Genomic DNA, 27,526 nt, shown 5'->3' on the forward strand with positions numbered 1-27,526 from the left:
CTCACTCCTTATTGCATGCCATGGAATTTCAATTTTCCTTTGTTATTATTCCCTTCTCTGTTTTCATACTTTTGCATTGGCTTGCAACAAAATATTACAAGCCAAAAACCAATTTTTACATATTGCCACCTGGTCCAAAAAAATTACCTCTCATTGGTAACTTACATCAACTAGCATTTGCAGGAAAACTTCCACATCATGGTCTCCAAAAACTTTCTCAAAAATATGGACCATTAATGCACCTACAACTAGGTGAAATTAATGCAGTGGTTGTTTCTTCCTCAAATTTAGCCAAGGAAGTAATGAAAACACATGATGTTGTTTTTGCTAATAGGCCAAAACTTCCTTCTCTTAAAATTTTAGCCTATGGTTTTAAAGATATTGTATTTTCTCCATATGGTGATTATTGGAGACAAATGAGAAAAATATGTGTCTTAGAGATTCTAAGTGCTAAAAGGGTTCAATCATTTTCTTACATTAGAGAAGATGAGACAAAAAAGTTTATAGAATCAATCAAGTCATTTGCAGGCTCAAAAATCAACCTAACCACTAGAATTTTTTCAGTGATAAATTCTATTATTTTGAGAGCGGCGTTGGGTGATAAATCTGAGGATCAAGAAGAATTTGTGTCTTTGATTAGAAAAGCGGTAGCGGTTTCAAGTGGACTTGAGCTTATTGATTTGTTTCCTTCGATGAAACTTATTCATGTATTAACAGGGATGAAAAAAAATGTCGAGAAAATTCACAAAAGGGTAGACAAAATCTTAGATAATGTTGTGATAAAACATCAAGAAAAGAGAGCAAGAGGAAATGAAGGTAACAAAAGTGAAATTGAGAAGGAAGATCTTGTGGATGTTCTTTTGAGAGTCCAACAAAGTGGAAGCCTTGATGTCCAATTGACAATCAACAGCATCAAAGCTGTGATTTGGGTTAGTAGCACTTAACTCATAGGTTGTTTTATTCTATTAGTCACCAACCCTAATTTCCTATATTTCCTTTGTTTTTTCCATTAAACTCTGCAGAAAAATTAAGGATATTGTTGTTTACACTAAACAAATTTTGTCAAATCCAAGATTTGAACCCATGATCAAGAGTATTTGAGGCCTTTTATTATCCAAAATGTTGAGGCCTAAAGCCCTTGCTTAGGTTGCTTGACCCTTGGCCCGGCCCTGGCTCCATGAGTATGTAGCCTTGAATTGATTGAATAATAATCAAATAATTACACGCTCTTTATGAGATAGTACTATTGAACTTTTCTATTTATACTTTGCTTTTCATCTCGTAGAAAATGTTACCTCATAAATTATGACTTTTAAGGTGCAACTGCTAGTCCAATATTATTGAATTCTATGTATGTCCGTCTATATAAGTTGAATTTTGATATTTCAGGATGTATTTGTTGCTGGAACTGATACATCATCAACAACAATAGAATGGGCTATGTCAGAAATGATGAAAAATCCAAGAGTGAGGGTGAAGGCACAAGATGAATTAAGACAAACATTCAAAGACAAGGAACTAATATATGAAACTGATCTTGAAAAACTAAGCTACTTAAAGTTAGTGATCAAAGAAACATTGAGGTTACACCCACCTTCTCCTTTGTTGGTTCCAAGAGTAAGCACTGAACTGACCAAAATAGATGGGTATGATATACCAAAAAATACTACAGTCTTGATATATGCGTGGGCAATAGGAAGAGATCCACAATATTGGAATGATGCTGAGAGGTTCATTCCAGAAAGGTTTGATGATAGTTTGATTGATTTCAAAGGAAATAACTTTGAATATATTCCTTTTGGAGCTGGAAGGAGAATGTGTCCGGGTATGACATTTGGTTTAGCAAGTGTTATGCTTCCTTTGGCTCTATTACTTTTTCACTTCAACTGGGAACTCCCAAATCAGATGAAACATGAGGATTTTGATATGATAGAAGATTTTGGACTGACAGTTGGAAGGAAAAATGAGTTGTGTTTGATTCCAACAATACATGATGTGTAACTCCATGATACTTGTATGTGCGTCTTTTGAATTCAATTATGTTACTTTGTAATTCAAAAATTCAAAAATAAAAGTGGAACGAACTTCGGAGGTGTGCTCTTCCTATACGTCTCAGGTTCGATTATCACTCGTGTCAATTTGAGTGGACTAATTTAGCTCCTTCAAAATAAAGTGGAACAAACCTTTGACATTTCTTACAATAATATACATATAGAAATAATATAAATGTTGTAGTATTTGGCCATTAAAAGGCTTTGTGATCACTAGTTCACATTTAAAATCACAACACTCCCCAATCTTAGAAGTGTTTGAGCTTCATAGATGTTGGTATAACTTAATTAGAATTTAAACAATAAATATGATTGTTCTACAACAATCTGATAAATAACTTCTAATGTCTTCCTGCTAATAAACCAAGCCCAAGAGAGAAATTTAATTTGATCTCATAAATTGTTTCAGCCAACCTGAGCAAAGTAACCCGTTATCTCATAAATTGCTATATCTCATTTGAACAAGATTCTATTTTTCATCCCGCACAAAACTTATAATTGTTTTATTTATTTATTTATTTATCATCTTTTCTTATTTATAGTGAAATGATCAAATGCGATGTCTTAGTGTGACGAAGAGACGATATATATAATTATGGGAGTACTATAATTTTTTTTTAACAAAACAAAATAAAACTATGCAATAATCAAACGGATGTTCTCAAGATAAGGAGTGCACAAAGAGAACCAAACAGGTGCACAAAAAACAGCATAGAAAACAAAAAACACACGGTAGGGGTAGATTAAGCGAAACACAAAACCGGATTAATCCACCATTGTTGGATATAAAAAACATACTGTTTTCTTGTTGGATACCAAAAACTACAACTTGAATAGAGAATTGGCACATACGCAATGACAATGAAACTACACCAGCTGCTGCTTCATGAATCCATGTTTCCACCAACCAAAAAAACTGCTTCATACCTTTTTGCATGCCTTGTATTTCGAACTCGTGCATTGAATTTCTATTTTTGTGTTTCGTGACACCTTGTTCTAATTAACTAATTTTATAAAATTCCATTGACACTTATTTTTTGAACTTTTTTAGAATTTATAGTCAACTCTACACTCTGTACTGTGACCTTCAAACTAAACCATGATTGTGATCATAGCCACACAATTTTGTAATGAGCAATGTTATATCTCTAGAAAAATAACATCAAGAATTCTTCAAGAATAAAGAGTAGCCAATCACAATGCACTATTTGCCACAATTCAAGGAGGTGTGGCTGAAAAATAGGAAGTGAACAAATAAATCATGCAATTAAAACTTGCCAGCTGTGTCTTGAAAAATTCTTGATGCTATTTTTCTAGAGAAATAGCATTTTCCCAACTTTGTTTCTGTATGTGGTTCACAATTTTCAAAGAATTAGATACATAGGGGTATACAAAGTCAAAACATTATTTGATTTTGTGATAAGTTCAAATATAATAATTGATATGTTAGGAGTAAAAATTAGCAGCTCACATCAGAAAATTAGCTAACATAGAGATGTAGCAAGTGTGGTTTGTGAAATATATATATACATGGTAGTCCCACATCGAAAATTTAGCTCCCCTTGAGAGGCAGACTTCAATATAAATATGCCTTGGACTACTTGCTTATGATGAGCATTGGGATGGCAATGAAACTGGTGGGACCAATGATACCTTGCTTTCCCTAGGTGAGGACACCGCCCTCATTGTCAATTTTTTTAAGGACTCTATTTTTTTTCCGTCTTCCCCTTCATCCTATTTTGAGTAAAATAGGACGTATGGAAATTCGATAGATGAAAAAAAATGACTCTTTATTTTATTAGTTTAAATGTTTGTTCTTACAGTTATATGGGCCATGTTTTTGTTCATTAAAGAATGGTTCGTGCTGGGTTCTTTGATTCAACTTCATGGTTCCTTGTGACTATGGTTGTGAATTGTTGCATGAGTAGTATGGAAGAGTTAATATCTCTATTAGCTAAACCCTTTCTTACCCTGTTTTTTGACTTGTATTTTGTTTGTACACAATCAACGGAGGCTTGATCCCCGACATATGTTGCAACGAGAAATTTTTGAAGTTTATAATAGGATACAACTAAAATAAGTTAACAAACTTTTGTATATAAAACTTATATGCATGTAAAATACAAGAAAGAAATACGCATAGATCATTTTTCATTAATATATACATAACTATAAAAATCACAATTTACAAAAATATAATACTTGTGATAAAGAAAAAGCTCCGTAAAAAATAACAAAGTATAGAATTTTCATATAAATTATAATTTGTTTCCATATGTTACCATATCAACAAAAGTATTGTTAAAAAACTGAAAAGTAAATTTCTACAAATGTTGCTGGAACTGATACATCATCGACAACAATAGAATGGGCTATGCCAGAAATGATGAAAAATCCAAGAGTGAGGGTGAAGGCACAAGATGAATTAAGACAAACATTCAAAGACAAGGAACTAATATATGAAACTGATCTAGAAAAACTAAGTTACTTAAAGTTAGTGATCAAAGAAACATTGAGGTTACACCCACCTTCTCCATTGTTGGTTCCAACTCCAAGAGTAAGCACTAAACTTACCAAAATAGATGGGTATGATATACCAAAAACAGTCTTGATAAATGCGTGGGCAATAGGAAGAGATCCAAAGTATTGGAATGATGCTGATGAGAGTTTTATTGATTTCAAAGGAAATAACTTTGAGTATATTCCTTTTGGAGCTGGAAGGAGAATGTGTCCGGGTATGGCCTTCGGTTTAGCAAGTGTTATGTTTTCATTGGCTCTATTACTTTTTTTTTCACTCTAATTGGGAACTCCCAAATAAGATGAAAGATGAGGATTTGGATATGATTGAAGATTTTGGACTGACCGTTGGAAGGAAAAATGAGCTGTGTTTGATTCCAACCGTGTATGATGTCTAACTCCATGATACTCGTATATGCGTCTTTTGAATTCAATTATGCTACTTTGTAATTCAGAAATAAAAGTGCAACTAACCTTGGAGGTGTGCTCCTCCTAAATGTCTTAGGTTCGATTATCCTGATATCAATTTAAATGAACTTATTTGACTTCTTAAAAAAAAAAAAAAAAGTGGAACAAACCTTTGACATTTCCTACAATAATATACAAACACTCCTGATCCTAAGTGTTTGAGCTTCATGGATGTCGGTATAACTTAATTAGAATTTAAACAATAAATATGATTGTTTCACAACAATTTGATAAAGTAACTTGTAATGTTTTCCCGCTCTATTAATAAACCAAGTAACCTCAACCTCGAGAAATTTAATTTGATCTCAAATTGTTTCAGCCAACCTGAGCAAAGTAACCAGTAATCTCATAAATTGCTACATCTCCTTTGAACAAGATTCTATTTTTCATCCTGTAAAAACTTATAATTCTTTTATGGGTCATGTTAACTTGTGCCCTAATGACACATGTTAAGGAACCCAAAATGAGCAATTTTGTATTGGAAAACATGATAATTTAACTTTTAATAAGAGTTAATATTTGCCTTCTTTTATTCATTTATCATCTTTTATTTTCAGTGAAATGATCAATGCGATGTCTATTGTGGGACGGTGACTCCTTATGATTATGGGAGTACTACAAATTTTTCTTCGAACAAACCAAAATAAAATCATGTAATAATCAAACGGATCTCCTCAATACAAGGAGTGCACAAAAGAGGAACTGAAAACAGAGTATACAAAGTATAAAACAGGTGCACAAAAAACAGCAAAGAAAACAAAAAACACACTGTTTTCTTGAAGGATGCCAAAAACTACAACTTGAATAGAGAATATCCCCATACGCAATGACAGCTACTGCATCATGAATCCACCAACCAAAACAACTGCACCATGCTTTTTTGCATGCCTTGAAGGATCTGACGAACTCGTGCGTTGAATTTTTATTTTTGTGTTTGGTGACACCTTGTTCTAATTGGTAATTAGTTTTATAAAATTCCATTGACACTTATATTTTTGAACTTTTTAGAATTTATAGTCAACTCTACACTTTGTGACCTTCAAACTAAACCATGATTGTGATCATAGTCACACAATTCGTAATTCGTTTCGGTACGTGGTACGAATTCAGATATGCGGTTCGCAACTTTTAAATTATTAGGTACGTAGGGGTATACAAAGTAAGAACGCTATTTGGATTTATGATACGTATAATTGATATGCTGGGAGTAAAAATTAGCAGCCCACATCGGAAAACTAGCTAACTTAATATAGCAAGTGTATACATGCTAGTCCCACATCGAAAGTTTAGCTCCCGTTGAGAGGCATACTTCAATATAAATATGCATTGGACTACCAGCCTTTGATGTGCATTGGGATAGCAATGAAATTGATGGGACCAATGATACTTTGCTCTACCTAGGTGAGGACCACGCCCTCATAGCTTATTTTTTTTACGCCTTGTTTTGAATAAAAATAGGACGTATGAGAACTTAACAGATGAAAAAATTGAATCTTTATTTTAGACACTGTTTTTTTATCTTTAAGTTTTTCATACGGCTTATTTTTTTTTACACTTTGTTTTGAATAAAAATAGGATGTCTGAGAACTTAATAGATGAAAAAATTGAATCTTTATTTTAATTAGTTTAAATGCTTGTTATTATATTTACAATTATATGGATCATATTTTTGTTCATTAAATAATGGTTCGTGGGTTCTTTGATTCAACTTCGTGGTTCCTTGCGACTATGGTTGCGACAAGGACTTCTACTAGAGTCTCAATTTGTAGACATTTGAGACGAGACGATATGATATGCGATTACGAGAAAACTTATATGCCTATAAAAATTAATCAATAAATAACCTGAATAGTGTTGTACCAAAAAATAAACCTGATAGTGTGTTTGGCTGAAACAAATTATGAGATAATGTAATTACAAATGATAAGTTAAATTCTTCAATATAAATTGGAGAATTTTTAAAATAACTTTTTTAGGTATTTTCTTAAAATTAAATTTATAAAATTTTAACTATCACCTATAAAAACTAAGAAATTACAATTTATTTTTTATCCTATAAAATGTGGACCAAATGACATCCCTTCAAAAAATTACACCATTTATGTGTCTACCATATATATTGACCACCCCACAGCCAATCAAACTAACCATTTGGCCTGTTTGGCCTTCTTACCGGTTTTTTTTTTTTTTTTTTATTTTACGGGAAAAAGATATTATATGTAAGAAATATAGAAACGAATGTACCAAAGTGTAGAAAATGCATAATTTTTTGTTTTGTTTTGACAATGTAGAAAATGCAAAAATAGAATCCCACACGTTAATTGGAAGAGAAAGAGCACGAGATCAAGAATAAGTGAGAAACAGATTCAGGTTTAGAGGAGCAGATAAATTAGTTTTTTAAATTGATCAAATGGTAGCATGTCATATGGTATACAAAAATGAATTTAATAATAACACATTTATATTGTAAAGATTTATTCTAGAATTCCATTCATATATCATATACATTATGTATTTGAGAGTTGAATATCACGACTGGCGACTATTTCAAAATTTGAATAAACATTTTTTATTCATTTCTTCAAACGGTAGCAACATAAAAACATTTGAAATATTTTCTGTCAAAGAAAAAGGAAACATCTGTAATTTTTCTCAAGTCAACTACGTTGCGCCGTGAAGCATGTCATACTCCTTCCGTCTCAAAATAATTGTTTTTTTAGTATTTTTTTATTTGTATCAAAATGATTGTCATTTTAAAATACTAGTGCGTATTTTTTTTCTTCCCACTATTATACATTGTTTATTGAATTTGATTCAGCATAACTACTCCACCAACTATAATTTATAAGAGTATTTTAATAAATAATACTATTTTTATTATTGAAATCAACACAATTAATCATTTCTTTAAAATTCGTGTACAAACTTTAAACAACTACTATGAGTTTTTTCTATCATGGAATTTTTATCCTTTCAAGATTTCTTGGTAAGCTTTTGTCAAAAAAATAAAATAAAAATGTTGGTAAGCAGGAATATTTTTGGGTAAGGTTTTTCTTAAGAAGACATATGAAATAGAGGTTTTGACCTAATCCCTCAATATTTTTAATTTCTCTTTCTTTTACTTTGAATAAATTTTAATTTCTCTTTCTTTTACTTTGAATAAATTTTAGATACCTAGCTGCCTTTTTAAAAATAACATAAAGTATAAAAGGTTACTTTGGGTTTTGACACAGTCCTCCAATATTTATAATTTCTCATTCTTTTTACTTTGAATAAATTTTGAAAGATTCGTTGATTTTTCAAAAAATAACATAAAATTCAATACTACATTAACACTTATACCTAATAAAAGTTTTTTTTTTTTTTACAAAAACAAAACGATATTCATTCATTCAAATTGATAAAATACATCAAATCAACATCACTAAAAACATAAAAGATGAATCTGCGAATAAACTCACAACACCCAAGTTAATAGCATACAACGACAAAATGCCTATAAATAATATGATAAAATCTAATCACCAGAATATGAACCAAACGAACACCGCAACAAGACGCGAAATCAAACGTCGCACAAGACGACGAACAACACAATAGCGCACTTAGATGATGAAATCACGAAAAATCACAAAAGAAAACACTTAATATATGTGGAAATCACTTATTTAGATCAAAAAAAAATGGGAAAAAAGATACAGATGGGTGATTCTAGGTTAAAAATGACCTAAAACCACCAATCTTCGATGAGTGAACGAGAAATAAAACTTAGAGAGAAGTTGTGTGTCTAATTAGTTGAGGATTGACTTAATATTGTATCTAATAAAAGATGTTTTCTGCTGGGAAAAAAAATCTTTAAAATAGTTTTTATATCTATTTATTTTTTAATTATATATAATTTTTCATTTTTCTGCAAAATGTTTTTTTATTGTAACTTACGTACTTATTTGAGAAAAGATACAAAAAAATACCGACACAAAATAGTTAAAGATAAGAAAAAATATTGACGCAATCATCCAGCTTATTGATAAAATTAAGCTCCAAACATGCTGGTGGTTGAAGGCAAATCATCCTAATTTTGCTTTTAATTACCATATATGGTGGCTTAATCCCCTTTTATGTTTGGGAGTTATTACTTAATTTCACTTACCATATGTATTTTAAGCGAGCCTGATGTAACTCATACTTCTTTTATCTTAGTTCTTCTCTGGTACTCCTTGTGCTTGAGAGACTAAGTTTTGATTAATATATTTCATTTTAGCTTTTTCAAAAAAAAAAATATTGACGCAAAGAAATTTGAGAAAAATATTTTTATAATAAGTTTTTTATTTTTTTCAAAAATATCAAACCAATTGAATAGAACAAATCAACTCTTTTATAAAATAAAAGATATCACTCAAACCAACCATCATTAGTTGAAAAAAGTTGTAAGTTGAAATCGTTTGTATAAATAATTCAGTAAACAATCTGAAATCAGTGAAATGGATGGATTGATTTCGATATCTATCATTCTATTTGATTCTTTTTTCTTTGAACAATTTTATTTGATTCTTATTCTCATTTCATAAAATTAACATTTTTGTTGTTGTTGAAAACGGAATGTATGCGTTGAATTACCATTCAATAATAGGAAATCAAATCAAATTTCGGCAGAATAGGTGAACTGATAAAGGATAATCCAAAAAACAAGACTGTGAGAGTATTTTTGGAATTTGAAAAAAAATGGAGATGATTATAACATTTTCATTCCACATCCAAGTCACTTTTTTTTTTTTCTTTTCCTAATAAGCATTTCATTAAATAGAAGAATAGCAATACAATGAGGTATTTCTAAATAAATAGTGATACTAGCTAGTAATGTGGCTTCAAGTGCAAGAGCGTGTGCTACCATATTTGCTTGTCGTCGAATAAACTCCACCCTAGAGTTTGCAAAATGAGAAGAGACCAAAGACCGACATGTCGTAATAATGTGACCAAATTTTGTAACATTGATGCGTACTGAGTTGAAAGGATCAGTCGTCGTCGCGAATCCACTACGAAATCGACACCATCCATTCACATATCTTGCAACCACTGGAGTACATGAAATAAGCCAAGAGCCTCGTCAACATCAACAAAGGTCATGTGTAATGCTCAAAGTTTTTGCCAAGACATAAGCCCCGTCATCATCATGCACATATACCGATACCAGTTCTATTTGAGGCAATAAAGTTAAAGGTAGCATTAATGTTGCATTTTAGTCTCGCGGGTTATGGTTTTTTGCCATCTAGTCGTGGTAGGATGCGGATTAGAAGCCACGGTGGGAAGAGAACCCAACTGATGTCGACAATGGCTGTAGTCCAGTCATCCATAACCTTACACACTCAATCAACCACTTGAGCACAAACTTCATTTTTATTTTGCCAGTTTTAAATTGCAGTGCTTCAAAATGCTTAAAATAATTGTAACCATCTGATGCCGCAATTCAGGTGTAAGATTTTGAAGCAAGGTGAATACATCATCTGTGGTTGAGTCACTGGTAGAGGAAGCTTGAAAAACAATGTTCCAAAGCCCAGCTAGCCGTCGAACTTGTACAACAAACATGCAGGAGGAAAAAACATGAGAAAGGTCCTCAAAAGGATGCTCGCAACTGACTCAAAAGAGAGAGGGCACTAAACGCCTTTATCTTGCAAGCGGGTGCGCGTAAGAAGGTAGCCGCGACACATTCACTAAATAAGATTTTTAATTTTTGGTGGCACCTCCAGCTTCCATTTACCCGACCAAAAACCCGGTTTCCGCAAATGTGAAACATCTACAACTTCCTCCACACAAAGACAGTAAGCGCTCTTGACGGAATATATGTCATCCTTCTCTGCCTTCCAAATCAAATGATCCTGCTGTACCTGAGCAACAAACAAAGTTTTAAGAATATGTGAAGCAATTGCACCACTAAACACCTGCTGGAGCAAAGGCGAGTTCCAACTTTTAGTATTATGGTGAATTAACGATGCAAATGTGAAGTTCTAAACATAGTGTGCCATCCTTGAGCCACAGTGCATCCAAAATAGGGATGGTTGCCCCTGAACCAATACACCAATGAGATGAGAGCCACCTCTGACAACGCATAAGATGTTGCGCTAAACATAACTCGGGTTATGTCCTAAAGTTGTCGTAAGGTAGCTACGGGATGGGAAATACGAAGCTTTAAAAATACGAGAGACAAGTGAATGCGGCTCCATTAGAAACTTCTAACCTTGTTTACCAAGCATAGAGAGATTAAAAGCGAATAAATCTTTAAAGCCCATACCTCCATGAACCTTGTGCATCGAGAGATTCTCCCAAGACAACTAGTGAATACCTCTATTATTATAACCACCATGACCCCACCATAACAAATTCATCATCATCTCAGTAGTAGTAATTAATGAAGTCGATAATTGGAAAATGCTCATAACATAGGACAAAATAGCCATATGAACAGATTTAATCATTACCTCACGTCCCGCTTTAGAGAGGCACTTACTACTCCATGAATCGAGCCTTTAGGAATAAGGGCAATATTAGTCATATAGTTAAATATGTTGGGAAATGACTTGTATTCGACCAATTACTGCATTCACTGAAAATGTCATCTTTGCATAAGCTCCAAAAACGTTGATAAAAATCTGGACCGTAACCATCGGGGCCGTGGCACTTATCCGGGTGCATCGAAAACATAGCAATGCGGAACTCCTCTTTCGTGAATGGTGATAGTAAGAACCGATTATCCGCCGGAGTTACTGAATTATGAACAGTTCATTAAAAAAAATTAACCTATATTCATCGTGCTTAATAATAATTTAATACAATTTATATTAATAATAATTCTAAATTTTTTTTTTTAAGGAACTAAAATGATTAATTATGTCAACCTATAATTGATCAATTAGAATAATTATTCTAGAATTCTTCCATTTGGTGGCAATGGTCAATTATCTAAAGTAAATTAATTTTAATATTTTAATATTAGAAAAAGCTAAACTACAACATAATCGGTATTAAAGTATAACAAGCTAGACAGATTCAAGAGTCTATAAATAACAACCCCATAACATCTTAGCAGACATAACAAAGATTTAGAGTTGAGTAATAAATCTCATCTTAAATATAGACCCAAAAAAAAAAAAAAAATCTCATCTTAAATATTAATACAATGGAAGCTCAACTTTCCTTCTTTGTTATTCCCTTCTTTCTTTTGTTAGCGTTGCAATGGCTAGCAAAATATTCCAAGACAAAAAAAAGCCTTAGTAAATTGCCACCTGGTCCAATGAAATTTCCTCTCATTGGTAACCTTCCTCAATTAGCCATGTCAAAAAAACGTCCACATCATGCTCTACATGAACTTTCTCATAAATATGGACCTTTAATGCACATACAACTTGGTGAAATTTCTACTGTGATTGTATCATCTCCCAAATTGGCAAAGGAAATAATGAAAACACATGATGCTGCTTTTGCGAATAGGCCAAAACTTCTTTCCCCTGAAATTATGGCCTATGGTTCAAAAGATATTGTATTTTCTCCATATGGTGATTTTTGGAGACAAATGAGAAAAATATGTGTCTTTGAACTTCTAAGTGCTAAAAGGGTTCAATCTTTTTCTTATATTAGAGAAGATGAAACAAAAAAATTGATACAATCCATTCAATCATCATCAGGCTCAACAATCAATCTCACAAGTAGAATTTTCTCAATGGTAAGTTCAAATATTTCAAGGGCAGCGTTTGGTGACAAATCAAAGGACCAAGATGAATTTGTTGATTTGGTTAGAAAGGTTGTGGAAATGTCGAGTGGATTTGGTGTCGATGATTTGTTTCCATCCATTAAACCGTTACATATACTATCAGGAATGAAACCAAAATTGGAGAAAATTCACAAGCGTGTAGATAAAATTATAGAAAACATTATTAGACAACATCAAGAAAAGCGAGAAAAAGCAAAAGAAGACGACAACAATGAAGTTGAGAACGAAGATCTTCTAGATGTTCTTTTGCGAGTCCAACAAAGTGGAAACCTTGATATCAAAATAACAACCAACAACATCAAAGCTGTGATTTGGGTTAGTTACAATGAACTCATGATTATTTATAAATTAGCGCTAACAAGCAGCAGCACCATACTCATCTCTCAAAAAAAAAAAAAAAAAAGCAGCACCATACTCTAATACTCTATAATAATCCCCTGTTTACTTAAAAAAACGGTATTTAGCGATTTGTTAAAACCGTTGCTAAACAGTAAAAAATTTGTAGTGGCTAGAATTTTAGGCACGATTTTAAATAACAGCATTGCTATTGAACCCGAAAAAATCCATCCCGAGGGCATCCCGAATTAAAAGCAACCAATCAAAACATTGATTTTTCCACAATTCATGGTAGGTCAAATGGAAAAAGGAGGAAGTCAAAAAAGGTGGCTGAGTGGAATACACGGTCGGGTTCATTCGGGATAAAGCAATGTCGGGAACTTTAGCATTTTTCTTTAAATAAATTTAGCTATGTCATATGGTTGAAAAACTATGTGCCAAAATCAAAATTTCGGCCACGGTCAAAACAATGACTATACAGCACAAAGACTATGCCACTCTTTTGCCCGTTGGTTCTAAATCAATTGATCTCTTCATTAAGTGAAATTTGTTCAAGCTTAAGTGAAATTTCCATGAGTTACACTAAATCAGTGAATCTCGTAACTTATTTAGTTTAGGGTTTAGTAAAAAAAATATGAATAGTGGATAAGTTAGCGTACAATGGATAACTGATAAATTAACTTATAATTAATAACGGATAAGTTAGATGGTTGAGTTTGTAGTGTTTGATAAAATTAACGGTTGAATTAATTTATAAATATAAAATGACATAAATAATATGTTTTTAATTAATTTTTTTTAAGGAAATATGTTTTTAATTAATATTTAGTAGGGGCGAAATGGAGATAAATAATGAGAAACTATAAGTCTTAAGCTAAGTTTTAAAATGATACAAGCTACTAAAAATAAGCTTGAGAAAATGACGGTTGTCAAATATCTTTTTTAATTAAATAATCTTTTAAGACAATTTTTTTGGAGACAGAAGTGTAAGACATAAACATTAACAGGAGTATAATAGGACCGACAAGAATATTACCAAATTAAGAAGAGAGATAGTATTGGAGGGACAGTGTCTTCCTATCAAATATAGAAATAATTTATTGGAATGTATGTATTACATTTAATCTTTAACTTTTTAATGAATTGAATGCACAAAATTTTAAAAAATATTTCTTCTTTTAGGTTTCTTGACATGTGCCCTAAGGGCACAAGTTAGCACTATCCATATAAAAAATGTACACAATTTGATATTTCAGGATGTATTTGTTGCTGGAACTGATACAACATCGACAACAATAGAATGGGCTATGTCAGAAATGATGAAAAATCCAAGTGTTAGGGAAAAAGCACAAGCTGAACTAAGAGAAGCATTCAAAGGAAAGAAAATAATATCTGAATCTGATCTAAATGATCTTACATACCTAAAGCTAGTGATCAAAGAAACAATGAGGTTACACCCACCTTCACCATTATTGGTCCCTAGAGAATGCACTGAATTAACCATCATTGAAGGTTATGAAATACCAAAAAATACTAAAGTCATGATAAATGCATGGGCAGTGGCAAGAGATCCACAATATTGGACTGATGCTGAGATGTTTATTCCAGAGAGGTTTCATGAAAGTTTGATTGATTTCAAAGGAAATAACTTTGAGTATATTCCTTTTGGTGCTGGAAGGAGAATGTGTCCAGGAATGTCATTTGGTATAGCTAGTGTTATGCTTCCTTTAGCTTTGTTACTATATCACTTCAATTGGGAACTACCAAATCTGATGAAACCTCAGGATTTGGATATGATTGAAAATGTTGGATTGGCAGTTGGAAGGGAAAATGAGTTGTGTTTGATTCCTAATGTTTATGTTATGTGATTGTGTTATGCTCATCATAATAATAGATATAATAAATGTTGTAAATTGTAATATATGGCTATTTGAAATTATGTGACTTGTATAGTTGTATTTTCACAAGAAGTTTTGTATACTACAAATAAAACTTTAACTTTGTTATATATTTAATTTCATTATCAAGATTTTATGCCAAAGCTTTGAGTAACTGCAAATGAGTTTAAATTGCAGATTGCATCACGATACAGTCGCAATATTGCGGTGCGACAACATCTGCAAAGATATCAACCCACAATTGCATTGTTTAGTAAATCACATGAAATATGAATCGCAAGGCTGCAACATTGTGATCGCAACAATCGCATCTAGGTTACATACAGTTGAATCAGGCCACAACAAATCATATAGTGCTAACACAAATTATTTTTCTATATTCTTCTTTTCGTTATACATCTATCATGGATTTAGAGGGTAGTTTGAATGAGTATGAGATTTTTTAATGTGATGGTAAGTTGATAATGAGATCGATATAAAAGATTTTAGAGAAAAGTTTGAAGATATCTAGTTTTGAAGATAAGTAATTAGTTAAATATATTATGTGCAAGCAAAAAATAAGTCCATGTCAGAACGATCGCAATTACATCACAATTACAATAGTGGCCACATTAGTTGTAGTTGACCACAATTTTTCAAGGTATGATTTGAAATTTTTGTTTGTAAAATGAGTTTTCTTGATTTTCATAAGTTTTGTTTCTTCATCTTCGTTTTCTTCTTGTATGTTTTTTTTTTTTTTTTTTGAAGAAGTCGTTTTCGTCTTATATATATATTATCAAAGGGAGAATCATAGCAACCCATAAGTACTGAATGGGACATTACAATGAAGGGAAGTTTGTGTGTATATGTAAATGATAGCTTCTTCTTGCTCAGTTTCTATTTAGTTTATTTCTTATATACATATTCTGTTAATCTTATGCTTAAAATAATAAGAAAACAAAGAAGAGAAAAATATAAGCTATAATGTTTCTTGAAGGACTAAGTTTGCGAAATTGTCAAAAAGTGGATGACATGTTATGTTGCAATCAAGGAAGAAAAATTCGCAGGATTATAAACATATATATATGTTCTATTTTATAGGATCAGAATTTGACCTTGAGTTCTTTAAATAGTAATAGAAATTTAAGAAATTCTTCAATCAAGAGCATGAGAATGAGACAAGTATTATCCCTTATAAACATCACAGTTCGCAGAGACTGAGTCTAGCTTTCCAGATTGAAGATACCTTTGAACAATTTTATTTTATACCTAAATTTCTTCTTTCAATGTCATATCTTGAATTATTATCCAATCACCTAGGTAAAGCTAGTTGCATACGTGCACCTGATCAATATTCTGGGATAAAAGACCAGTTCTTTAATATTCCATGTTTATGTTCCTTTCTTTGATTAATTCAATTTCTTTTTTGATAGAATGATTAATTCAATTTTGATTACGGATGAAAAGTGAAAACCCCATAATAATTTTTTGACCGAGACTATATACCACAATAATTTATGGTTAGTAATGTCATGAAAATTTTAATTTCGCATTGAATAATGTCATTGATTATTTTTTGTGAATAAAAAATGTCATTATATATTGCAAGCGAAGTTTTTTTTATTAAACGAGAATTGTTAACATTGGTAGGATTCGAACATGAGATATAGAGAAGAACACACTTTTAAATCTTAAGTTGTACACTATCAAATCAATCCGGAGGGTTTTGCACGTGAAGTTGGTATAATTTTTTCAGATAAATATGAATATGATTCGTTTTCGCTAAAAGTAACGATAACATATAAGTTAGTTGATAAATGGTAAGTTTATGGTAAATAATTAGTTTATAAGATAGCTCATCACTTGAGATTTAGACAATGAACCCCAATATATCAAACAAATAGTCACACAATGACACAACTATAGTATTTAGAAAGGGGTCACAAGGTGGCCGGTTTGGTGATTTTGGAGAAGAACATAGGGGATTGAAAGTGACAACGAGGTCATGACTCATGAGTTCGACTCCCTTTCTCTAACAAAAATAAAAACTGACTATTAATATTATCATCATTAAAGATACCATAGTCTTTAGATATCATCATTAAAGACACCATAGTCTTTAGATAGAAATAGATGAAAAACCGATGAAGAGGCTTATATTGATCATATCATTTAACAAATTTAATTGGGTTAAATATGTTTTTGATCCTTATAAAATTTTCAAATTTCAAGTTTTAGCCCCTATAAAAAATTTCATCAATTTTTGGTCCCAAAAAAAATTTCTACCGCCACTGATGGTGCCTGTTTTTAAATCAAATCATGTGTATATTTCACATTTTTGAATGAAATTTTTAAGCTAAATGTTTATAATATTATACCAATCTTTTTTTTTAATCAATATTATTGTAACAATCTCTTGTGCAAAAAATTTGAATTTTTTAACAAGATATGAATTAAATATGAACCTAAAAAAATCATATTTAATTCATCACTTGTTAAAAAAAAAATTAAACTTTTGCAAGAGAGATTTCTACAACGTACTAAGCATGGCCACAAAAAATAATACAAAATTTTGAAGGATACACATGATTTTACTTAAGTGCAGGGACGGAAAATTTTAGAATGACCAAAAATTGATGAAAAATTTTATAGAGACTAAAACTTAAAATTTGAAAATTTTATAGAGATAAAAAACATATTTAACCCAAAATAATTTACACGCATCAATCAAATCTCACCAACCATGCATGTAAAGGTTATATTGAAAAAATAATTTAAAGGCTTTTATGTTGCGTTAATTACACTTTTTTTTTGGAAATTCAGTATCATCTGCTCGCAATTACGAAAACTAATCTTTTTAGTGCAGGGACGGAAAATTTTGAAGGATACACATGATTTTACAAAATTTTGAAGGATACACATGATTTTACTTAAGTGCAGGGACGGAAAATTTTAGAATGACCAAAAATTGATGAAAAATTTTATAGAGACTAAAACTTAAAATTTGAAAATTTTATAGAGATAAAAAACATATTTAACCCAAAATAATTTACACGCATCAATCAAATCTCACCAACCATGCATGTAAAGGTTATATTGAAAAAATAATTTAAAGGCTTTTATGTTGCGTTAATTACACTTTTTTTTTGGAAATTGAGTATCATCTGCTCGCAATTACGAAAACTAATCTTTTTAGTCTTGTAGCACTTAAATGGGTGAGAACTATTCATAAGAGTTTTAATGTTGTTGCATGTTCAATAGTGAATTTGAACCTTAAACATTAATTAAATTAGAAGAGACATGTGTCATCTCATCTAAGTAGTCTTATATTACACTTTTAAATTGACTATTGAATTCATTTTTTAGAGTTTTTCTATCTTAACGAATAAACGTTGGAAAGTTTGTTCGCATTGGATGAAATCTCAAAAAGTGGCGGACAACCTCTTTTTATTTTATTTTATTTTATTGTTAATGAAGCCCATTACTTGAATATCTTCTGTGTTTGTTACATGAGTTTGTCGGGTCGTTTCTATCTGATAAATGGCAGGGAGTTTGTTTATTTTTATTTGACAGTTGGGGGAAGCTTATCGTCCTTTAAGGATATGTCGGTCAATTGCCCCCAAGCACGAGACATGTAAGGACGAAGTGGTTAAGTTTGGCTTCGTCGCCCTTTAGGGCTATATTTCTTATGTCAGTCCATAGCCTCCCAAGCACGAGACATACAAGGGCGAATTGATTATGTTTGGTTTGGTCGCCCCTTAAAGCTATATTTCTTATGTCGATCCACAACCTCCCAAGCACGAGGCCTACAAAGGCAAAGTGATTAAGTTTGGCTTGGTCGTCTCTTAGGGCTATATTTACTATGTCGGTCCACGTATATGTATTCACCTCTATTAATATTGGACTAATTATAGGGAGTTCCCTCGTAAAAACTATATCGAAGAGTTGAAAAATGATAAAATAAAAGAGTCATGCAATGTAAAATAAATTAAATAATAGCCTTTATTAATTTTCTATATGAATCTAACTCGTTTCTGTAAGCATAGTTTAATTGACAGGGACAATGCATCGTAATATCCAAAGACCGAAGTTTGGGCCCCGAATTCCTTTTATTCACCTTAATTGATAAAATTCTAGCCATTAGACAACTTGGTAAATTAAAAAAAAAAAATCGTGAATCTAACTTAAATTTTACTTTAGATGCAAATTGACTCGTTACATCCCTACAGACAATACCTTCCTTTAGAAGTATACGAAAAACATTCCGAAATGCAATCACATTATCAAAAATATTATTTTTGTATCGATGAAAAGTAATTTCTTAAGTAACATTAAAGTATTTTGGCAGCACATGATGAATTTAAATAAAGGTCTTGTTAACGAGTGCCCCCGGGGCACTCTTTAAGCATTCCAAAAGGATAAATTATTTCATACAAAATGTCAAATGTTTCAATTTCCAATGCGCTGATTACAATTTTTTTTAAAAGAAAGTTACCTTTTAAAGATCTTAAAAGTGCCCCGGAGGAACTTGTTAACATTTTCCTTTAAATAATTTTATCCAAAGCCCTTGTTTCATCCTAGGGGACTTTAGCGAACGCATGGTATTGGAGGAAGATATATACTTGACCCAAACATTGTAGAGGCCAAAAAATTATAGCAAAACAATTCGATAGGGGGGTGACTAACATTGAGTGGCACCTAAGCTTCCGTGAAGAAAGGTATTAGACCATTTCGTTTTGAAGTTACTTGGCTTATGCACCTAGATTATAATAAGGTGGTAATAAAGGCGTGGAGAGAATTTATTGCCAATCCAATTCAAGCATCGAGTAAAGTGAAGGAAGAATCATTCATGTTCAACAAAGATGTTTATGGTAACATTTTCAAAAGAATGAGAGATTGAGAAAAAGTTGAAAGAGATTCAAAAGTCGTTGGAGACCGTTAATTTTGTTAGACTTACTTTCCTAGTTTAAAATTCTACGAGAGGATTGAGACTAAAGAAGGATGAAATAAATGAATTAGCTTATTCCTTCAAAAAAAATGAATTAGCTTAATAAATTGGGAAATTGTTACTCAAGCTCAAAAGAATGGTGGACTTGGGATTTGGTTAACTAGGAAAGCTAATATTGTCATTCTTGGTAAATTAGTGTGGGACATAAAATAGAACACAAAAGAGATTTTTTTTTATTTTTTTTGACAAACACAAAAGAGAAATATTGACGTCAATGTCTCAAAATGTAACAACATCAAGCACACGGAGGTTGCGTGCTCCAATGATGCCTCAAATATTGAGAAAATCATTTTAGAAACTAAACTTTTTTTTTTTTGACAAATTAAAAACTAAACTATTAATATATTCTCTATGGACTCAATTAAAAGAAAATTAATTAGTTACTTAGAGACTAAGAAAAATAGTTAATCTCGTTTAATTTTTGTCTGTATAATAAAAAAAAATTGCATTTTCTAAACTATCTTTTCTTTTCTTTTCATTTAATTTATATGAAACCATGTTTTATTGAATGATATTTTAAGAATAATAACATTAAATAGAGAAAAGTTAATTGAATTTTACTTATATTTTGGTCTATCAAACATGAAACTTTTTACGAAGAACATTAAATAAGATTGTAAGAGATCTCTTTCAGTTTAACTAGACGTTCTGTTTTAAATTCAACTTTGGAAATCCATCAATATTAAATCTATTAAGGAAGAGTTTTGTCACTCGAGGCAAGATATTATTCTTTACGGTTACGAACAAAAGTTATCCGGTTCACACCAGAAAAACATGACTCCGAGTGTGGAAGTAAAATGAGATTGTAGGAAGCATCTCTCTAACAACATGGTTCTATACATAAATCCGATTTAGGCCCACCAAGTGTTTCTCCAAACATATTTTTTTTAAGATGGTTGATGATGGGTCGGTTCCGAATTGTAGAAGTTATAGTATAATAATTGAGCACCTTGTGAAATGTAGGAAGTTTTTGGAAGCTATTGAGGTTTTTAATTTGTAGCCTTTGATGAGGATTAAACGTACTTTGAAACAGTATTCGGTTCTAATTGAAGGTTTGGTTGGTAGTAAAATGTTTGATGAAGTTGGAGTTTTAGTTAATGAGATGCAAGTTGATGGAATATTACCTAGTCGAACGGTGAGTTTGTTATTGCAGCAGGTGAAGGATGAAGGATTTCTTAAGGATGTGGATGAATTGTTTGAAGGGATTTGCCCGGATGAAAGAATCAAGAGTGTAAGTTTTTCTATTGATAGCAGTGATGAGGATGAGAATGAGGACGAGGGTGGAAATGAGAATGAAGTTTCACAATGTGATCATGTAGATGGGATTCACTTAAAACCTTGGCTGGATCCGCGGTCTCTGGCTAGTGCGTTACAGAATTGGAGTCCTGATGAGGTATCAGCACTAGAGGGTGCAAAGTTCGTGTGGACAACTAGGTTGGTATGCAAGATACTTAGAAGTTTCAGGTCACCGGATACTGCATGGAATTTCTTCTGCTGGGTTGCTGATCAACCTGGATTTACTCATAATATATACACAGTGCAAAGAATCATGACCCTTCTAGCGCGACATGGACGTACTGAATTAGTTGATAGACTCATCTCGAAGATCAGAATAGAGGGAATGAGACTACCATTCAGTACCATAAGGTTAATCATTGAATTTTATGGGATTTCAAAAAATGCTGATGCTGCTCTGAAGGTTTTCAACAATGATCGAATACTTTGTGGGTCTATATCAAAAGTTAACTTGATGCTTCTGTATTCCTCTCTTTTAAGAACATTAACCAAGTGTGGAAGGAATTCCGATACCCTGGACATGCTTGATGAGATGATTTTAAATGGCATTTGCCCAGATATCCAAACATTTTCAGGTCTAATGCAGTATTTTTCACAACTTGGAGACATTAAAACCGTGCAGAAACTCTTTTCAATGGTCAGACAGAGCGGTTTCGAGCCAGACGCGTATCTGTATAAGGTCCTGATAGAAGGTTATTGTAAGTCAACAAGAGCTGCACTGGCTTGGAGACTATTTGAAGATATGAAGAATTCTGGTTCCATACCTGATTCGGCCATCAAAGAGTTGCTAGTGAAGAGCCTCTGGAAAGAAGGTAGACGGAGAGAGGCCGCAGCTGTTGAAGAGAGCTGCGAGGAAGTAAATGTGGTCCTTCCACTTGCATTACCTGGTCATGTATGGACTGTCAGCTCTGAAGATCTCACAAAAGTCTATAACATTTATTCAAATAGTTTAGTTTCAAAGGGTGCCTAGAGTTATCCATTGGGCTATATGATAGAGGTGTACTTTCCATGCATGAAATCTAAGCACAAAGTAACAAGCGGAAAGCAATAACCAAGTTCCTTAAACTGTGATTTATTTTGGGAGGGGTTGCCAAAAAGTTTTAAGGTGCAGTAATTTTGAGTTTTGAGAATGTATTATTGGCAGGACATGAGTTGATGCTCAGGAATTAGCTCTTGTTCTGATGGATATCGATCCTTCATTGTATTCACTTGGTCAAGTGCAAGAAATCATCTTTGCACAATCATATAATGAATGGACCTTTGGTTGATGTGTTGAGAGCTACAATCAGTCCTCTGCTGACTTCTGCAACTTGAGGGGAATCTAATGATTGTCTTATTGCAATTAACAATTCCTTCTAATTTTCTTACAAAAAGAGTTGGTTACAAAATCTCATCTAATATATTGTTTTGATATATTGTTTTGAGTTCCTCTTTTTTTTTTGTTGGTGTAAAAGGGTATATCTTTTCGCAACTCTGAATATTAATCCCTCGAATAGGGTTGGATAACATGAACGACAAAGTTGTTTCTTAAGAGTTTTAACACCGTTATATTCTTATGGCAGAATTCGAACTCGAACCCACTGGTTAAGCTAGAAGTAAGAAGAGACCCATGCTATGCCTAAAAAAAAGTGACCCATGTCATCTCATTCAATCGTTCTTGGCTTGTTTTCGGTTTAGATGAATATGAAGTACAAAAAGCTAGACTCAAGCAAAGGAGAGTAGGTAAGAAGGGCATCTTATTATTTTTAATATATTAGATGTCAAGCTTATGTGGCGATGTAAACACTGTTTCTATCCGAAGTAGCTATGTACCAGAAATAGGGAACAAATAATATAAATTGTGAGTTTGTCAATGTGTTTTAATATATTGAAACCTATGTAACTGGAAGTGTCAACATTGTAAGCTGTTCATTGCCTGTATTATATTATAATTGCATATATATAATGGCATTAGCCTTTGTTAAACGTTAAACCATATCTTTTGCTTGTTTGCCCCTTAACATTTTGGTAAAGGCATCAAGTTAGATGGTATTAGGTACCAGCCAGCTAGCTGACATCGTGTATGGACACCAAATTGGGTTATAATACCATATTATTCTTACCATCTTTATTATATTCTGCGCATGATTTCATACTTGTCTGGGATTTGCCAACAGTGTCTAAGATTTGAAAAAGAAAAATAGTAGAACTAATGACAGAGACTGTGTCTAAGATTTCATACTTTATTCTGCAAGTGCCCTTCAAAGAATCAATTGAACAAAGGAATAAAGTATCTTATTACTTATGTGTGGCAGGATAACGACAATGTTACCCTTGTTAGTTCAAAGTTTGGTGCATCACCAGCTGAAATGTTAGCTGACAACAATCATAACTTCACTGCTTCAACCGACCGTTCAGTTTTGATCCCTGTGACAAGTTTACCAAAACTTGATCAACCATCTTCAAATGGAAGAAAAAGCAGCAGTCAAAATCTGGCTCTTATAATTGGTATTAGCCTAGGAAGTGCTTTTTTCATTTTAGTTTTAACACCATCACTTGTGTACGTATACTGTCTCAAAATGAAGAGATTGAATAGAAGTACTTCATTGTCCGAGACTGCAGATAAGTTACTTTGAGGTGTTTCAGGTTATGTAAGCAAGCCAACAATGTATGAAATGGATGTGATCATGGAAGGTACAATGAATCTGAGTGAGAATTGTAAGATTGGTGAATCAGTTTACAAGGCTAATATAGATGGTAGAGTTTTAGCAGTGAAAAAAATCAAAAAAGATGCTTCTGAGGAGCTAAAAATTCTGCAGAAGGTAAACCATGGAAATCTTGTGAAACTAATGGGTGTGTCTTCTGACAATGATGGAAACTGTTTTCTGGTCTATGAGTATGCTGATAATGGATCACTTGAAGAGTGGTTGTTCTCGGAATCTTTGAAAACTTCAAACTCGGTGGTTTCGCTTACATGGTCTCAGAGAATAACCATTGCCATGGATGTTGCAATTGGTCTGCAAATGAACATACTTATCCAAGAATAATCCACAGAGACATCACAACAAGTAATATCCTTCTTGACTCAAATTTTAAGGCCAAGATAGCAAATTTCGGGATGGCTAGAACTTCAACCAACTCAATGATGCCGAAAATTGATGTTTTCGCTTTCCAATAAATGTGATCATTGTATCTTGCACAAGATACAATGATCACATTCTGCTGAAATTGAATCTGTCCGGAAGGTCACTGCCTCCATAGTTAAAACCAGGTTGAGAACCATTGCCTGGAGGTAGTGTCTCGACTTCATTTTCATCTTCCAACCAATATGTCTTGAGAATATTAACAGCCTTCTCATAAATTTCACTGTTGTCGTGACTCTGCAAGTTTTCAATCTTTTCCAAACCCTTGTTATTATCTATCGTCTGAGCATACAAGTTGACATCTCCGGTGTTACCGAAGTTTTTATCCACTTCTCCAACCTTCAGAAAATTCTCAAGACCTTCTAAACAGACAGCAACAATTATTGAATCAGGGCAAACAAGTAAATCACACATAGGCTTAATGCAACCCTGGCTCGCCAAGTACCTTGTAATAACAACAACATTTGGTAAGTTACTACGTAAATTCTCAATGTCGCCAGCATGAAGCAGGGCAAGAAAATAACAATTAAAAATGACTTCACGTACTTGATTTGTGCGTGGGTACCGCCAGATGCAGCATTAGAGAGAGCCCATCCAGCTTCTTTTTGAATGTCAAACTCGGCATTTTGAAGAAGATTGACCAGAGGAGCAATCAAACCAGCTTCAATAACAGCCTGCATCGTTTATAAATAAAAGGTAGAGTTCAGTGCGCTTTATTAACCATGATATTTAACGTCATTACAGTATAAAAAAGATGGGATTTATTTGCTTACCTGTATCTGCTCTCTGTTACCAGCTGTAATGTTTGATACAGTCCTGCAAGCTTCTTGCTTAATACTTTTCTTGTGATCATGGGTCAACAGGCTCAAAAGGCATTGGAGCGAACCATGATTGATAACAACCTGACAAAAAGAGCCCCACCAAATCAGGTAATTCTCACAGGTGACACATGAGATGACATAATACTTATACAAGGGGTGAGAAGAGACTAGATTCATGGTAATAAATAGTAGTGAATCACTATCAATGACTACCAAGTATAACTAAACTTTATCCATCATTCATCCCAAGATAAAATTCCCTACGCCCCCTCAAAAAACAAAATTGATTCCTAGGCTAATATTTCTAAGATTGCCAATCGCCAATCAATTTTTAACAACGGCATACATACTTGCAAAACTCACCTATGAATAATTTCAGGTTATACAACAACAACAACAACCAAGCCTTATCCCACTAGGTGGCGTCGGCTACATGGATCAAATGACGCCATAGTGTTCTATCAAAAACCATATTTGGATCCAACTCATTGACCTCTAAATCTTTTCTAATGGTTTCTCGAATGGTTTTATTAGGTCTTCCTCTACCTCTTTTAATCCGACTCTCCTCCATTTGATCTATTCTTCTTACAACGGCATCTACGGGTCTTCTCTCTACATGTCCAAACCATCTAAGCCTATTCTCTACCAACTTTTCTACTATAGGTGCTACCCCCACACTCTCTCTAATGGTGTCATTCCTAATCCTATCCTGTCTAGTCTTACCACTCATCCAGCGCAACATCCTCATCTCCGCTGCACTTACTTAATTTCAGGTTATAATATTTAAAATTTTAATTTGATTTCCAAAATAACTAACACAACAGGAATTCAGTTCTTTACCCAATAGCAGTTAAATTGAATTTGGAATAAGCAACTTATTATTACCAGAGTCTGCATATCATCTCCAGTTACAATATTTCCCACCGTGCAAAGTGCAGGAAACAGCACAGAAGGAGACGGGTGCCTTCAAAAGATGCAGATACAATTAGAGCCAAAATAATCAATAATTGCAAAAGAATATGGTTTTGAGCAGGGATAGAAGAATAGGTACTTACAGAAGGAGCTGCACAAGTCTGCCACATACACCTGCCTCGATCACCGCTTGGATATTTTCAGCAGAAAGAGAGCAGAGTACCCAGCATGCATCTGTGAGGATTTTTGCATCATTGGATAAAAGCAAACGGTCGAGAGCTGCAAGCGCTGGCCTCACCTGTCCATAAAAATCTAGTATTAATACACATACATATAAAAGTGTTCTTGCAGGTTCAGTTTTAATTTAACAAAAGATAACAAGTACCTGCTCAAATGAGGGTAGTGGCTTGGCCATGCAAAAGTTGGACAGGGCCCGCGCGGCATTTCTCAGCATAGAAAGATCTGCTTGCTCATTCAAGTGGGATAACAAAGGGATCAGGGCACCATGACTGAGAACGAGATCACGGCAACTAGGGGAATCAGCGGCAATGTTTCCCAATGCCAACACAGCCTACAATTTCAGAGTTTTAGTGTTCAGCAACAAAAAGAAAAAAAAAAATATCCTTTTCTACTGCTACTACATATTAGTATAATAAATATACCTGGTTTCGAATAGCATCATTAGGTGAACTAAGTAGGTTGACAAGTATTGGTACAGCCCCATGATCAATTACCAACTTAGTGTTCTCAGAAGTTCCAGCTGTTAGGTTTGTGAGTGCGAAAGCAGAGAAATACTAAACAAACAAAGTAACACAAAAAACCAATCAAAACAACAAAATTTCAACTAGAGATAAAATAGACAAGTTTCAAATCAAACAAACCTGGTCCTGAGGAAAATCGTCCTTAACTAGACATCGAAGAAAACGAGGAAGAGATTTAACAAGTTTCTCCTCAATCGAAGGACTGGGTCCTACACAACAAATATCAAAACTTTAACTCACTTCCGAAAGAAACAAAGCAACATAGTAATATATTAATTAAAAACATGAAACAAAAACGACAGTTACCATTATTGGAATCCGAATCAAGCTTCTGAAAATCAACCATTGTAGGAAGAGCTCTAACAGTTAGCATTCGAATCAAGCTTCTGAAAATCAACTTTTATGATATGCGAAGCCGGAATTTACGATTTACGATTGAGAATTAGGAGGGGACTGTGATCGATGGAGAGAGAGAGAGAGAGAGATATAATTGTTTGGATGAATTTGAAATACATGTCTTCTAGAGTTTTCAGTTACTTATATCTATCAAATGGGCTGACCCACCCAGCATGTTACAGCCCGAGAGGCCCAACTT

General features: G+C 33.0%; 4 protein-coding genes and 2 pseudogenes across 4 annotated transcripts; 5 read left to right on the forward strand and 1 right to left on the reverse strand.

Moving 5' to 3' along the window:
- LOC146919904 (cytochrome P450 71D8-like) lies at positions 1 to 2,201 on the forward strand. The gene is made up of 2 exons (XM_085710685.1): positions 1 to 929; positions 1,390 to 2,201. The coding sequence occupies exons 1-2, from the start codon at positions 21 to 23 to the stop codon at positions 1,999 to 2,001; spliced, it is 1,521 nt and encodes a 506-aa protein (XP_085566811.1). The 5' UTR covers positions 1 to 20; the 3' UTR covers positions 2,002 to 2,201.
- A 2,179-nt stretch (positions 2,202 to 4,380) lies between these two features.
- On the forward strand, positions 4,381 to 4,966 carry LOC146919905 (cytochrome P450 71D8 pseudogene; annotated as a pseudogene).
- A 7,153-nt stretch (positions 4,967 to 12,119) lies between these two features.
- On the forward strand, positions 12,120 to 15,140 carry LOC146919906 (cytochrome P450 71D8-like). Its single transcript, XM_085713290.1, has 2 exons — positions 12,120 to 13,113; positions 14,391 to 15,140. The coding sequence occupies exons 1-2, from the start codon at positions 12,208 to 12,210 to the stop codon at positions 15,000 to 15,002; spliced, it is 1,518 nt and encodes a 505-aa protein (XP_085569416.1). The 5' UTR covers positions 12,120 to 12,207; the 3' UTR covers positions 15,003 to 15,140.
- A 5,885-nt stretch (positions 15,141 to 21,025) lies between these two features.
- LOC146919907 (pentatricopeptide repeat-containing protein At5g66631-like) lies at positions 21,026 to 24,590 on the forward strand. The gene has a single exon (XM_085713293.1). It carries the CDS (start codon positions 21,026 to 21,028, stop codon positions 22,283 to 22,285), a length of 1,260 nt encoding a protein of 419 aa, XP_085569419.1. The 3' UTR covers positions 22,286 to 24,590.
- LOC146919908 (serine/threonine receptor-like kinase NFP) lies at positions 23,341 to 24,602 on the forward strand (annotated as a pseudogene).
- Positions 23,942 to 27,442, reverse strand: LOC146919909 (importin subunit alpha-2-like). Its single transcript, XM_085713291.1, has 9 exons — positions 27,238 to 27,442; positions 27,052 to 27,140; positions 26,833 to 26,964; positions 26,556 to 26,741; positions 26,314 to 26,468; positions 26,144 to 26,222; positions 25,211 to 25,339; positions 24,984 to 25,111; positions 23,942 to 24,882 (listed from the first exon to the last, which is right to left on the reverse strand). The coding sequence occupies exons 1-9, from the start codon at positions 27,302 to 27,304 to the stop codon at positions 24,507 to 24,509; spliced, it is 1,341 nt and encodes a 446-aa protein (XP_085569417.1). The 5' UTR covers positions 27,305 to 27,442; the 3' UTR covers positions 23,942 to 24,506.
- Positions 27,443 to 27,526: the final 84 nt, after the last annotated feature.

Source organism: Medicago sativa, chromosome 5 (assembly GCF_051527215.1).
Source record: "Medicago sativa cultivar Bolivia chromosome 5, Bolivia_mono, whole genome shotgun sequence".
NCBI lineage: Eukaryota > Viridiplantae > Streptophyta > Magnoliopsida > Fabales > Fabaceae > Medicago > Medicago sativa.

Bases quoted from the DNA above. Each gene is read 5' to 3' on its own strand.
- LOC146919904 (XM_085710685.1), top strand. From the start codon at position 21: ATGGAATTTCAATTTTCCTTTGTTATTATTCCCTTCTCTGTTTTCATA. The intron at 930-1,389 runs GTTAGTAGCACT...TTGATATTTCAG, and splicing joins GCATCAAAGCTGTGATTTGG to GATGTATTTGTTGCTGGAAC.
- LOC146919909 (XM_085713291.1), bottom strand. From the start codon at position 27,304: ATGCTAACTGTTAGAGCTCTTCCTACAATGGTTGATTTTCAGAAGCTT. The intron at 25,340-26,143 runs GTAATAATAAGT...TCTTTTTGTCAG, and splicing joins GAGATGATATGCAGACTCTG to GTTGTTATCAATCATGGTTC. The intron at 25,112-25,210 runs GTAAGCAAATAA...TAAACGATGCAG, and splicing joins GTAACAGAGAGCAGATACAG to GCTGTTATTGAAGCTGGTTT.
- LOC146919906 (XM_085713290.1), top strand. From the start codon at position 12,208: ATGGAAGCTCAACTTTCCTTCTTTGTTATTCCCTTCTTTCTTTTGTTA. The intron at 13,114-14,390 runs GTTAGTTACAAT...TTGATATTTCAG, and splicing joins ACATCAAAGCTGTGATTTGG to GATGTATTTGTTGCTGGAAC.
- LOC146919907 (XM_085713293.1), top strand. From the start codon at position 21,026: ATGAGGATTAAACGTACTTTGAAACAGTATTCGGTTCTAATTGAAGGT.